We start from the raw sequence: 14,931 nt of genomic DNA on the forward strand, positions 1-14,931 counted from the left end.
TGTAAAAATGTATAGTCTTTTCTTAAGGTAAAATTTCTAAGTTTTATTAAAGTAATTAATTAATATTGGTAATATAAACAAGTTGCAAGTTTTATACCTACACGTACTGTATTTGGAAGGAATAATACAATGACCCAATGAGTGAAGGATTGTTGATGGGCGCAATATGGACCCCATGATGTTAATGAAAGCCATCGAAAACAAATAATTTGAATTCAATTGGTTAAAGTTTTGTATATGTATTCGGATTGAAATTAGTGATCAAATCTTAAAATACCCTTATTGTTTGTTCCACAAAGAAAATGTTATGATATACTTTAAATAACAAGATACATTTATTAATTTAAATACATAGTATAATTATAAATATTGAAAGCAATGTCATGCAGATAATCCTGGAAGTATAGTACCCATTTCTAGGCATTCTAGCTAAAATATTACACCATAATTAAGGCTGCATGAAATCAAGTAACATTCCCCCTTATAAAGAGGGACGACATGCTTCTAGTCTGTAACCGATTAAGGGAATTTCTTTTATAACTATACTCCGACACTTCCTATATAGTGTACGTAACTTTCCCATCAAATTATCCAAAAAAAGTTTGTAATTAAAATATACTTGCAAGTTGCAACTAAAATATTGAAGTTTATTATCATCTTTATCATAACCTTAATTTCTTAAGATTATATCAATTAACTTATATGTCATCACTTAGCATCTAAAGACAACAATAGAAGATTGCATCAAATCTTGGATGATTTTATTGAATTACAATAGATCGATATTCCTTCACCTACTGATTCATTTTTTCTTTCTTTTAATTTTTACTTAGGGCACAATCCATGCAAGAAATGCGATAAAGCTATATGAAATCGATCAATACCTCAAGAGTCAAGAGTCATGATTTGCTTCTAACCTTTTTAGTTTACAGTATATTTGATCAAGTCAATATTGGCTATGGGCTGATGGATTTACTTTAAGCAGACTTGGAAATTTTTTTCTTCTTCTTTGTCGCACACTTCGTCTTACCATCGTCAATGGTTAAATAAAGAATTTTACGATTAGGTTTGAAAACATACAACACTATCAATGTGAAATCAAAACTATTATATTTTATACAAATAGTTTTTTAAACACTCTCTAATTTTAATTAAGTACTATCAGACCTCGTAACTCTATTTAATTATCATACGAGTGCTTTTTATATAGGTATAACCTAATCTTTCTTTTATAATGAAAAGAAGAAAGACAATCTAATTGAAGGATCTTATAGATTTACTTAAGATTTTGTTAAATTTGAGGGGAAACATAGGTTTAATTGTATTTAAAAAAAAAATAGCTAGCTAGGGATAAACCGCACAATGAAAGTCGCAAGTGGATAAGTCCCGGCAAAACGTATTGTCGAATTCCCACCAAAAATAGTTAGCTTCCACAAAAGGGTTGGTCTCATAATACTGTATTTTTCCTATTTCGTTAGCACTCCGCGTTTACCGCCATTTACATTTCGATGCTATTTGGTATACGTGTCATTTTATGAAGGGTCCCTCCTTTGCTAACTTTTTGCCAACTAATCACGCTGGACAAGTGACAACCAAGCAATTAATTATATATATATATATAAAATAATTTTATTGTACAATTTTTATTTTTTTTTTATTTTTTAGTTTCATTCATCTACCATGCCGGCTGTTAGGTAATTAGGGTGTAATTGTGTTTGATTAATGTGGAACAAATCAATGAGAATTAAGAATTGAGAAAAACAATAAAGAAGATAAACAAAGAACACAAGGATTTACGTGGTTCGGTCAAAATAGACCTACATCCACGGGTGGGGGATTCGAGAGCTTCTTCACTATAATGGAGAAAGAACGAGAGAATAATACAAGGAGTCCTAAATCTAATGGCTCAAAAAGTTATGATCTAATTGATCAACTAAAGAGTCCTTTTATAACACAAGGAAACCCTAATAAAACCCTAAGATTATTCCCCAAATATACTCAAATAGCCGTCATAGAAAAGATATAATTTTAGGAAATATTCCATAAATTATCCTAGAATAAGCTAACTACCAAGCTATAGCTCGGCAGCTAGCTCATGCCTGACGCAAGTCCTCATAGGGCCGAGCTATAGCTCACTCGCATAGAGCTATAGCTTGCAGCCTCGTTGCAAATTTCCAGCTTCGTCAGGTTTTTGTAAAACGGTTATAACTTTCTCGTTTCTTATCAGAATTGGGCATATGACCTATCGTTGGAAAGCTCTTGAACCAAGCTATCACCTCCAACTTGAATCACCTCAAAATTAGTTGTAGTTTGAGATATATAATCGTTCAAAGTCAACCCTACTAGATTTCGAGTCACAATTTAACACCGGCTCCCTACCCAAAAAATAAAAAACCAAAAATTCGGCTTTATCTATAAACTACACATGTACAATATCCAATTCATTATAATACTCGTTACATATTCAAATTTTGATGAGTTAGAAATATAATGAGTAAATAATATATATCATATCAATAACAAATTGAATGATTGCATAAAACATGCATGACTTTAATTTAGTCTTGAGGGTTTGAATAGGCACGGGATGATACGAAAATGTTCCAATCCAATATGATTTCATTACGAGCCCGTCACATGTAACACGAGAGGCACACAAAGGACATGGGTCGTGCTTGGAAAATATTGTAAAAATTAGACATAAACACAAATCTAAAACAATTTAACGGGTTGACCTTCTAATTTTTTGACTAATTAAAAAAAATGAAAATTATTAAGGGATCGAGAGCATGCCGGCAATTAGGCATGACACAACCACAAAAAGTAGATCATTCATAAGCTTTGGGGTCGACGCATGACACAGTATGCATATTTGCTAGATTATTTTAGACATAATCTACTTGAGCATGAGACACATATTGACGTAACATGACTCGATCCACCTCTAAATCTATATAAGAATACTTCACATTGGTATCCGTTAAATAAAGCAAATTCTTTTAAACACAAACTTCTTATAAACATCATGTAAATTTTTGGAAATATACTCTAATATCTACGTAGAAAATACAAATACACCAACCTTAATTAATATTTTGACAATTCTACACCCCATATTTGTTGACATGTGGCATGCCTTATCAGTTATCACTTGCTCCCCTATAAGGAGATAGCACATTCATCATCAGCTGCTTGTCTCACCATTAGTTAGCAGAAATGGTGGTGAGTAAAAACCGCTGAGATGAAGCCACGTGGAGTTACCGTTGAACCTAACGGTTAGATTGACTTTCACGGCTGGAGAAGACAAAGATAAAGTTAGTCCAGCTAACTCAAGAAAGCGGCCGTACTAAATTGCTCATAATCCACATAATAATGTGATGAGGTGGCATATAATTTTGTTACTTTATGATAATTTAATTGCATATTATATGGTCAGGTTTTGGTTGCTTAGCATGTATAGTGGACGTGGGAGTAATGTTTGAAGTAGACTCTTACCAAATCCTGTACGTTCTTCTAGCACCATAGAATGTGACTAAGCTAAGCTTTAAGGTAAGCACTAAATTAATATGTACCTTTCTTGTTAATACAACCTCACATATTTATTGTTTGTTTTGTCTTTTTTAGATCCGACACTCGTGTTGTTTTAGTTCATCTTTAATTACTTAATCTATTGAAAATTAAATCTTTAGATCACAATATGTTTGTAGTCTATTTCTCATAGAGAAGAGAACTTCATACAAAATTAAGCCCTGTAAATTTAATTACAATGAAATAAAAACCAATATTTAGGAATACTAGGGATTTTTACGCGCGTGATGTGCGCAGATAGCTAGCCCTTTAAGGAGAATTATTATTGGTGGTCTTTATGCCTTATACATATGTGCATGGTATATATTTTATTATATCTATTTGCATAAAGTACTTATTGATGAGAGTAATTAAATAAATTAAACAATTCATCATATAATCACATATTTTGTAAAAAATGGAGAGTCTAAACTCTAAAAAAATGCTTTAAATATTGAAATAAACACAAATAATTAATCAATTTTGATGATTTAAGAGACAATTTTACGGCTTTTGAATTCAATGGGGGTAAATATGTAAAAGAACATTTTTAGGGATATAAATGCCCATGCACTATTCATAAGAGTATTTTCTCACTTTTTATAAGGTAGGGATATAAATGTCCATGCACTATTCATAGGAGTATTTTCTCACTTTTTATAAGGTAGGGATATGAAGTATCAATAAATAAAAATTAAAAAAAATAAAAAATTAAGCCATAAATTTTCAGTAATCAATAATCTGATTATTAGAATAAGAATTGTGTTGATTATCACATGACGAGTACATTTATTTAGACTCATAATTAAAATAACTATTCATGATCATATTTTTGTTTAAAAACTTTTATGTTGGGGAATGATAATACTACAAGTATATTTGCTAATAAGATAAGATGGGGTTTTGCAAGAAAATTCCCATTAGGACTGAGCAAAACTACACGAAAAATCGATCCGTTACCATTTCAAAAATTAGGATACCCGATCCGATAACCATAACGGTTTGGGTACTCGTTCCGATAATTTGTTATCGGGTATGATTATGGGTATCATTTTAAAATTAACGGTTACCCGATCCGATCCGATCCGTAAACATTGTTTTTGCTTTTTCCCTACTTAAATCTATTAATATAAATCTAAACTTTTACTTTACTTCATAATCACTTTATAATATCAATGATTAGTAATATTATTAATAATTTGGTCAAGATCATATGGTATTGTTTTTAATTAGTTGTAAATTATATCATAATAACTACATAATTAAGTTTAATTATCATTATTGGATATCTTATTGGGTACCCGATAACCAATCCGAAAATCCGGGTACCCGAAATTCGGGTACCCGAACTTATCGGTTTTGGTTATGGGTATCACTTTTAATTTAATGATTTTGGTTATCGGGTACCCGAACCGTTAGTACTACCGGTACGGGTACCCCTCCCATGCTCACCCCTAATTCCCATGGTGTTTGGAATGAAGGAATGGGAGTATGAGAATTAAAAGGTGGGAATGAGATTGAGAATTAATTAATGAGAATACATGAAAATATATTAATACCTTGTTTGGATGGTGTATGGGAAAATATAGAAAATAAATAACAACTTCACAAAAATGCCCTTACTAACATTTGTTTTTCAATTCTTTTTATTGATGCAAAAATGTCAATTAAACCCATTTTCATTCTCATATTACGGAGTACCTACCTTAGGTAATAAAATGGTGGAAATTCACTCCTAAATATTTCCATTCCCAAATTAAACCTCTTATTATTCCTATTTCCATCAAATAAACAAAGTCCTTTTCTTCAACTTGGATGGGATTAAATCTCCCAGTCTCACCCTTAATTCCAACATACCAAACACCTTCTAAATGTCAAAGGTGTAGGTTGACAAATGTAATGATCTAATTATTACTGTACCATTATACAAGCAAACAGAGAAAATTAAATATCTGTAAAAAAAAAAAAAAAAAGAGTAATGCAGCTTGTTGATATGTGTTGTAGCTTTACCGAAATATACCAATACGTGACATATTAATCCAACAACTTTTGGATAAACTTCTCTCGTTAATGAATGATAGTGCTTTGTCATTTTTATTCAATAAAATTTGCCAATAACAATTTTTTTTTTTTTTTTAAAAGACATCATCAGCAAATCTGCTGAAGAATCCAATTTTTTTGATATCAAAATTTTGACTATCTATGATGTTTATGGATTTTTTCAGAACACATTGCCAAATTAACACAAAATAAATTTATAGCCACGGCCTTGATCACGTACCGACCACGCCTATTGACGTGATCTCTAACCTTTTGTTCTTTCCCACTATGGGATGTTGTCGCATTCAATTCAAAGAATGGAGTAGAGTTTTGGTAATACTCTACAAAAATCAGTACTCATTATTATATACTTTTGTATATAAAAGATTACGAACACATCCAAGAATAAAGTCATATGCATGTTTCCTCATATATATCTACGTATTATATTATATGATACGTTTATTTAAAAAATATACTCGTAGTAATTATCTAATAGTTATACACATAGGGATCGGATGAGTACATGAACATAGATTTGGAGATAACGTATATATCAATGTATGCATGTATTTAACCATTATGATACGATGACCTTATCTTTAGCACCATCGGTAATTGAGGAGATCGCGTCAAGCATGTTCGATTGTGCACACACTGATTCACCCTCATTACCTTTTATTATTGCCCTTTGCTTTGTGGTTAAGGAGCATAGCGTATAATAATATAATCTCGATCTGTATAGTTATTCTCATTAATCTATTTTATTAGACATAAAATGTCCATTACACATTCAGATATGTACATTGTTAACCAGCCTAGCTATACATACGTATAAGAACGATTTAACGAATAAGTAAAAAATAGATTAGAATCAAGCATGATCATCAATTGTATAATGAAAAATAATGGATGTCACCATCATCCAATGCCCGCTAATCAATAAATTATTTGACAACCTTCTTTAAAAGACAAAAAAATGTAGAAAAATCAACATGCTAGAAATATTCTTTGTTTCTAGACGAAAGTTTAATATTTAAAGTTTGACTTATGGTATAGTCAAAGGTGGGGTAATGGTAATCCATTGGTTTAAATTAAATTTTCTACATATAAAAGTTCGTTAATTAGATTAATTAAATTTGAGATTATACATTATATGTGTAATCATGGGTGGGGCTTTGTTTGCCCATGAAAAACGCGTTTAAGCATGTGAAGAATTTCGGTGCAACTCCCATTTTGTACTAAGGTCTATCATGGTATATAGTAGTAAATTTGAACATGGGTTGTGGTCTTTTGTTGGAAAAATATATGAATATTCATAGCATATTATAAGATAAAGGCAATATAAGTATGTTTGTTTATTCTAATACTTATCCAAACTTGCCCAACATTTGGGAATTTGAATAGATGGAGAAATTCGGCCATATGCCTTGTTTTCCAACATTTATTTCATATCTTCACATGGAATTGCCCAAGTTGCCAAGATCAAGGAATATGATTTTGTTAATAAGATATGTATGTCTCTGCCATCCCTATCTTTGAGCTACTAACAAGTACCTAACAACTAACAGAGCTTTTTCAGTGTGGCAGGCCACATGGTGCGGCATGGGTTACTTGTATTTTGGGTTACTTGTTTCTGGAGTTACTTGTAGACTTGTAGGTGTTACCTATATTCTGGGGTTACTTGTATTTTGGGTTACTTGTATGGATTACTTGTAGAGGGTTAAGTAATAACACCTACAAGTAACCCTAGACCAAACCTCGTACCAAACCAGTAATACCCTATAGGTAACCCCTAACTAAAACCAGTAACACCCATACAAGTAATCCCAGAATACAAGTAACTCCTGACAAAAACCAGTAATACTCGTACAAGTAACCCCATAGTACAAGTAACACCTACAAGTAACCCCTGTCGAAACCAGTAATACTCATACAAGTAACCCCAGAATACAAGTAACACCTACAAGTAAACCCTGACAAAACCAGTAACACTATACAAGTAACCCCTGCCGCACCATGTGATCAGCCGCATACAAAAATTTGTAAACAACTAATGACTACTATACATATACGGAGTATATTTTCACATCATCCAATCTTAATTAAATTAAGTCGACTAGTGATATCTACAATTGTTGTTTAAAAAAGATCTGATTTTGAGTTAAAGGAAAAAATAATCCATCGGTAACTCAAATGGTATAGGTACGTATTAGGTATAATCTACATGTACAATTTATATGTTATGAATTGTGATGTATTTTGAAGATAATTAAGTCAATCATTCAATGTTGAACTTAAAAATTCTCGAGACTTTGCTCGAGTTTGGATGTTAAAAGTTTTCATGAACTAAGTGACTTAGGGCCTGTTCTCTTCAGCTTAATTTCAATTCAATTCATTAGCTCCAATTAGTTTAATTCCTAATTTCATTCTCTCATAAACAGTTTAGTTTAGTTCAGCTCAGTTCAGTTCATTTCAGTTCAGTTCAACTCCAATCAGTTCAATTCAGTTTAGTAAATTAGAACAGACCCTTAGTATCATGTATATATATAAGGCTATTTGTGTATACAACTAGAATTGTTTCGTAAGAAAAAGTACTACATACTTCTTTTTTCGTGAGCGCACAATTATGGATGAAAAGTTCTATGTATAGTGACTATTGAGAGCCAATGCAATTGGGAAGATGCTTAAGAATATGCATTGCACTGAAGCTTAGAAAAAATGATATTGTAGAAGTTCTTATAACGTTAGTCCTTTTCACGTAATTAGTCGCCTCAAAAGTATAGAGGGTATTACGAAATTAATTTTTCTTTTTTTTTTTTTTGAATAGAATTACGAAATTAATTAGACCACCATTTTGTTAGGTTGATTGAAAACAACACCTCTATTTTTCATTGTTTTGAGCCTTTAAACGTCTAATTATTTTTTAATACAAAAAAATTAGTAGTAGAAACAATCAGACATGTAATTACACTCTCATGTTGTAAAACCCCACGTTAAGGAATTGGCCGGGCCGTCTTAATGGATAAGGAGGCCCAAAGTTAGTGTTGGAAATGAGGTTTCCTATTTTAATTAATTAAATTAATGTGACACTTTTAAAGGTCATTTTCTAGACCTTTATTATTTACGAAGTATAAGCTACAAAAGTTAAACGTTGGACAACTAATTTCTTATTTTTGTGGTTTGTTGTCAATTTTATTGGGGATAGCCTCTTATGCAACCCCAAAAATTCAAAACTATTGTTTTAAAAATCTGTATCTTTCCTTTTGCTTAAGCTATTAAATTCATAACAACACCTTAATAGGTCAATTTAGAAAAAATGTCACACTTTGCCAGCATACAAATTCTACCATTAGTATTCATATTATAGTATATGACTATATAATACTCATACTCCATAATAAATATTACAAATAAATTGATATAGTAAAACTATACATATAAAACTCCATTTATATGAATTATCTCTAACTAATGTTAACTCGATTAAATGTCTAAGCTTTCAATAGATCTTGTATTCCTATATCGAACAATGATTATGTCACACACAAATCATGTGTTACGTAAGTCATATACACATATGATATTTAAAATGAAAAAACTTACTTCCTCCGTTCTTTTTTTATTGCACCATGAGGAATTTCACACTTTCCAATGCATTACTTTAGTTATTAATATCTTCAATTTACTTTTGTAAAAATTATAAAAATTTGATATTTGAAAAGTAAATTTCGAGACGAATCTAACAAGATCCCACATGATTATGTTTTTCCTAATGAATAAATCACAAATGATGGTCAAAGAAATTAAGTGAATAGTGTAAAAGTCCTTATGGTGCAATAAAAGAAAAACGTTGGAAGTATAACAAATTTAATTACTTAAAATGCAATGAACTTATTCTGACATTTATACGTATGTATTTACCAACTACACAACATGTATAAATTCTTATACAATTATATAGTCTTTGTCAATATCTTAGAAATGTTAGTAGAAAATATATCAGTCAAGGTCTTAAGGTCGTTGATTTTCATCGAATATTAATTGCTTATACATCTTGCAATCGAGGAGATCCAAACATCGTCAATAAGTTGATTTTTGTAATTAGAAATTAAAAGACCTTATCACCCAATATCAAATACCCTGTTGTCTAAAATTGATGAAAATATCCGGGTCCATATTTTAGTATGGAGTAGTTGAGAAAGAACAAAAAAAAAAGAAAAAAAAAAGGAATAAATAAGCCAACTTACTAGATCTATTATTTATAGGGTCTTATAATTTTTTAAGGGAGGTTAGTAGGTATAAATGGATAATAGTCCATCTGTAGTAAATTGGATAAGGTGTTATAGCTGTTATTTGTTTACTAATATCATAAACAAAATAAATTAATCGAAAAATTGTTGAATATAGGCCACTTGATAGTTGCTAATCTTGCTATTGCTAACAAGATTTTCTATCAAATTTATAAGATAGATATACTACAAATAAAATCCATGCTAGTCTCGGTAATTTGGTAACTTTTGAAATAATAGTCCCTTCATAACTTCAATCGAAATTAAATACTCATGTAATCCAAATTTAAGTATAGCAGTATAGTCTATTCAAAAAAAAGTATAGCAGTATAGTGATGATTTATGATTGAATTTTCTAATTTTCAACAAAAATTGAGTGATAAAAAGTAGTATTAAGTATTCATTTTGACGGATTAGATTCAAATTATACAATTAGCTACAATTATAGGATCACCTATTAAAAGGAAGATTTTATTAGATTTTGATAAACTCATAAAAGTGCTTAGCCTAGATATAGGATGTTACATGTTTCAGCACTATCTTGGATGTGGGAGGAAGTATACGGCTCTACCTTAGCCTTAGGCGTAAAGAAAACAAACCTTTCTTCTTTTTACCACCTCTTCATAATCACATCAAATAATATCAATTAGCCAAAAGTGAAGATGATTGATAAGAGGTGCAAATTGAATAATCAATCACTATAACTTGCCCCTTGGAAATACCAAGTAATAATAGGTCTTTTAATCTATATCTCCAAACTTTTCGGTCACTAAATCAAACTCCATCAAAGACAATTTTGTTGTAAAAAAAAAAAAAATAACTTTGGGAGTATGGATTTCCTCTAATCCTCTTCTACCTCACTCTCAAAGATTCAATACCACGGTACTCATTACATGGAAAAAAAAAAAAAAGAAAAGAAAAGGGATATGCTTTGCAACTCTATGTTGCCCAATTGCCTAAACATCACTTTGTATGGTAATTGGTAAATGCAAATTTTGAAATTTTCAATTGAACTAATCAAAAGTCAACTTGTTTTGACAAATAACTAAATCTTTGTCGAATCATAGCGGGGCTATATAACATATAGGTTGATCCATTACAATTTGACTTTGAGTGTTCAAAAGTTCTAGCCATTTCTAAGGCCTGTTAATGGTAGCTTAAAGTAAGCCCAAAATTAAAACTTAAATGGATTTAAATATTTTCATCCATTAATAATGCTGTAGTAATAATGATTGCTAGTTTACTACTAGTAAAAAAAAAAAAAAGGAACATGTCATTTGTTTCAAAACAAACCTCAAATCTATTTTAGGTCAAAATTTTTGAGGCAATTTTTTAAGAAAACAGAAGTCAACAGAAAAAAGGATGGAAAGATATGGTTCTCTACAACGCTTCTTAAACGGCCTAAGTTTACAACAGTCCAATACAAATTCTGAACTATCCAGTATGGTTCTCCAGCGCGAAACTCGGAAGTTATCACGAGTGCATAATTGGGCCAATTGACCAGATTGGTAAATAAAAAAGACCCTTAGCGACAATTTGGTAAAAAAATTTACTCCAGCGACAAATTGGTAAAAAAAAACTAACCTTAAGCGACAATTTGGTAAATAAAATCATCTCAGGCAACAATTAACCCAAAAAATACAAAAAATTTTGATAAATTACTCGCGAATGCTTAATAAAGTTTGTTTTTCTTGTTATTTTACCAACCCTTTTTTTACGGAAATAACAATTTGAAGAAAAAAAACGTTAAGTATCAATTTTCACTTAAGTTTCATACCCCTTATTAACAAAAAAATTTTAAAATGGAGTTGGAAATAAAAAGGGATGACATGTAAATTCAAAATTTTAAATGTAAAAAATAAATTTAAGAACACAAAACAAAATAAAATAGGATTTTTAAAGAGTTTATCCGGAAAAAATAGATTTTTTGGTCTAAATGTCGCCAGAGTTAATTAATTTTACCAAATTATCACATATTGTTAGCTTTTATTACCAAACGGTGTAAGTTTTTTTACCAAATTGTCACTAGAGGTCTTTTTTATTTACCAATCTGGTCAATTGACCTACATAATTGTTATCACAAGTGAATAATTCTTCAGAAGAATTTTCATCTTAAATCACTGGCAATCAAACCTACAGCCAAACCAAAGGTCTATTCGCCTATCTGTCCGGACAAAGGGTATATATTTGACTACATGAAATGCCTAAACACAAGCATGACAATAATGAGAAAGGCTAGATAGAGCAAAATTGAACTAAATTAAAAAGATCCATCATACTGTGAAACACATTGTTGCTGACAAAATCAAACATAACAATTTTTTTGAAACACAACTCCTAATATAAGATTTGAAACATAGAAACTAGCAAACTTAGTCATCAAAGAGACTGAAACCAATGTCATCATCTGATTCCTCTTCAGGCTCTTCCTTCTTCTCCTCAATAGCAGCAGCAGCACCACCTGCAGCTGGAGCAGCACCGCCTGCAGCTGGGGCAGCAAGAGCAGCAAACTTGCTAGGATCCTGCATTGCAGAAATATGAAAGAGTATAAGAAGGTTATATCTTTACTTTAAGATGAAAACCAATGACTGTCTAGAAAACAAACCTTGAGATACTCCTTGACTTTCTCAGCCTGAGGGAAGTCGTAATCAGTTGCAACAGCAATGGCAAGAACATTCTTGTACCCATTGATGAACATGTGGGGTGCAGCAGCCAGAGTTGGGTATGAGATGGCAAGGGAAAGAGAAGTGACCATTGAGACACCAGTTGCAAACCTTGAAAGAAGGTCATCCTCGGTAAGGTCAAGAACTTCAGGGCTGAAGACAGACCCATCATCATAAACGGACTCAATGTTAAGACCGTATGAGAAGGGCCTAATTCCAAGCTTTGCTAGTAGAGCAGCCTCAGATGAACCAACCTTGTCACCCTTCTTGATGAGCTCAACAGCAGTGATAATTTCAACAGTACCCTTGTTAATCTTGGTGGGGATGTTGAGAACCTGGAGATAGAAGCATGAGTCAAAATGAGATAATCTTCATAATTAAGAGACAAAGACTCGTTAAACATATCAATTGCACAAACCTGGAAGAAAGATGTCTGGGATGGATCAAGACCAGTGTTGCCTGGTGGGACAACGACATCAATTGGTGCAACCAAACCAACACGAGCAGGAGCTCCAACCTGTTCACATCAAAATATGATTTAGAATAACAAGTCTTAGATTAACTACAAAGCTTTAAATAAATAAATCAAAAGCATACTTCGATAGACTAACAGAATGTCTAGTTTCTATTTTACTGAGAACATTGAGAGCATTATCATAATGGACAACCACACATACAAAACAAAACTTGTCAAATGCAGACCAAGTTATTGACATAAAAATCAATAAGCACAAACCACATATGTAAGAATGAACTATTAAAGAGTAGAAAACTAGAAAACCTCAACAGAGGAATACCAAATTATATACACACCATAGAACACCAAAATATTGTAAAACAAGATAAACCTGGGCAAACTACTCCGCAGTAAGGAGTAGTAACAAAAATAAGCACCATTAAATAAACCAACATAACTAATTCGTGGAATGCCGAGTACAACACATCGTCCAAATAATGGTGCTTGAATCTGGTATCAACTATAATGTAATTAGGGGGAGAACAACAAACAAAGACTACCACCTAATAAAAATCCAACCACAGGTAGCAATAAAACATCAAGTCCATACTCATAGCACCATACATTAAACTTTTAGCGCCAAATTGTCAAATACTTGTATAAATACAATGTGTTTAACCTCATATTGATACTAAGATCCAATATTTAACCTTTCGAATAACTTCCACAAAGGTTTACAAATTTAATCTACATTGATTATAATAAGCAAAATTATCCAGAGTTGAGCATAATGAAGATCCCAAATTCAACATAACACAACTACAAGCACATAACAAATAGCACAGAAAATAAAACTAAACGTTCGTGTTATATCAATGTCAAAACTAATAGTTAACGCACAAAGTTAATATCTGAATAAAACATCGCATTTACAAGAAATTATAGAATAAAACAACAAAATTAAGCCTTGGAGCATGAAATCAAATCAGAATCAACTAAAAAACAACTAAATCATAGTAAATTACCTTGTATTTGGAAATCTCCTCCCTAACTTCCTTCAAGTCACCCTTGGTAAAGATCAAACCAACATTTCCCTGCAAATTCCAAACAAAACCCAGTTAAATTTCATCAATTTCAAACAAATCCCACAAAAAAATAACCAAAAAACTGTTGAAAAAACAACACATACCACCAACAACTGTTCGAGCTTTTTCAGGTTGTCGTTACCAGTGTTTTCAGCATGAAGTCTAATAGACCTCTTCATCATAGTATTCTTTCCCATCAAAACAACTGAATCACCTCTCAAACCACGCCTAATTCCTTGAAGCTGGTTCGAACCCACATTATCAGCTGATGCAATCAACACTTGGCTGTACTCGTCCAAGAGTTGGCATAGCTTCTGATCGTAAGCGATCTTCTTCTCAGCCTTGGTTGGTTTCACTGCCATTTTTGTTGAATTAAGTTGAAGTTTCCGACGAAATCTGGAAAATTAGGGTTTCTGCCTCGATTTTTTTGGGGATTTTTTGAGAAGAGACAAGAAAAGGGCAAAATCGAGGGCCAAGACTAAGCTGACAGTGATGCTTGTCAAGGCGGACAGCGAAACGACGCCGTCTCTTTAACCTCCGGTGGGATTTTGCAGGTTAACTAAGAGAGATTCTACTGATACTAAACCCTAGAAATGGTTTTGCAGCTAGGAAGAAGACGAAGTTGAAGATGGTGTTTATATAGTATCGGATTTTTGAGGGAGATTGATTTTAGATGTGACCTAGATCGGACGGTTTGGGTTTTCTTGATGGTTTGATCTGACGGTTATGGGTGGGTTGTTTGTTTTGGGCTTTAAGTGGTTAATTAATTGGACTAGGAATTGGGAGGAATTTGTTTTTAAGAGGATATTATAAAACAAGTTTAAGGC

General features: G+C 31.9%; 1 protein-coding gene across 1 annotated transcript; it reads right to left on the bottom strand.

The window, feature by feature from the left end:
• Positions 1-12,137: 12,137 nt before the first annotated feature.
• LOC110733418 (60S acidic ribosomal protein P0-like) lies at positions 12,138-14,730 on the bottom strand. Its single transcript, XM_021913463.1, has 5 exons — positions 14,209-14,730; positions 14,045-14,113; positions 12,981-13,079; positions 12,505-12,897; positions 12,138-12,421 (listed from the first exon to the last, which is right to left on the bottom strand). The coding sequence occupies exons 1-5, from the start codon at positions 14,464-14,466 to the stop codon at positions 12,272-12,274; spliced, it is 969 nt and encodes a 322-aa protein (XP_021769155.1). The 5' UTR covers positions 14,467-14,730; the 3' UTR covers positions 12,138-12,271.
• Between the last annotated feature and the right edge of the window lie 201 nt (positions 14,731-14,931).

The sequence above is a fragment of the Chenopodium quinoa genome, unplaced genomic scaffold, assembly GCF_001683475.1.
Source record: "Chenopodium quinoa cultivar QQ74 unplaced genomic scaffold, ASM168347v1, whole genome shotgun sequence".
NCBI lineage: Eukaryota > Viridiplantae > Streptophyta > Magnoliopsida > Caryophyllales > Amaranthaceae > Chenopodium > Chenopodium quinoa.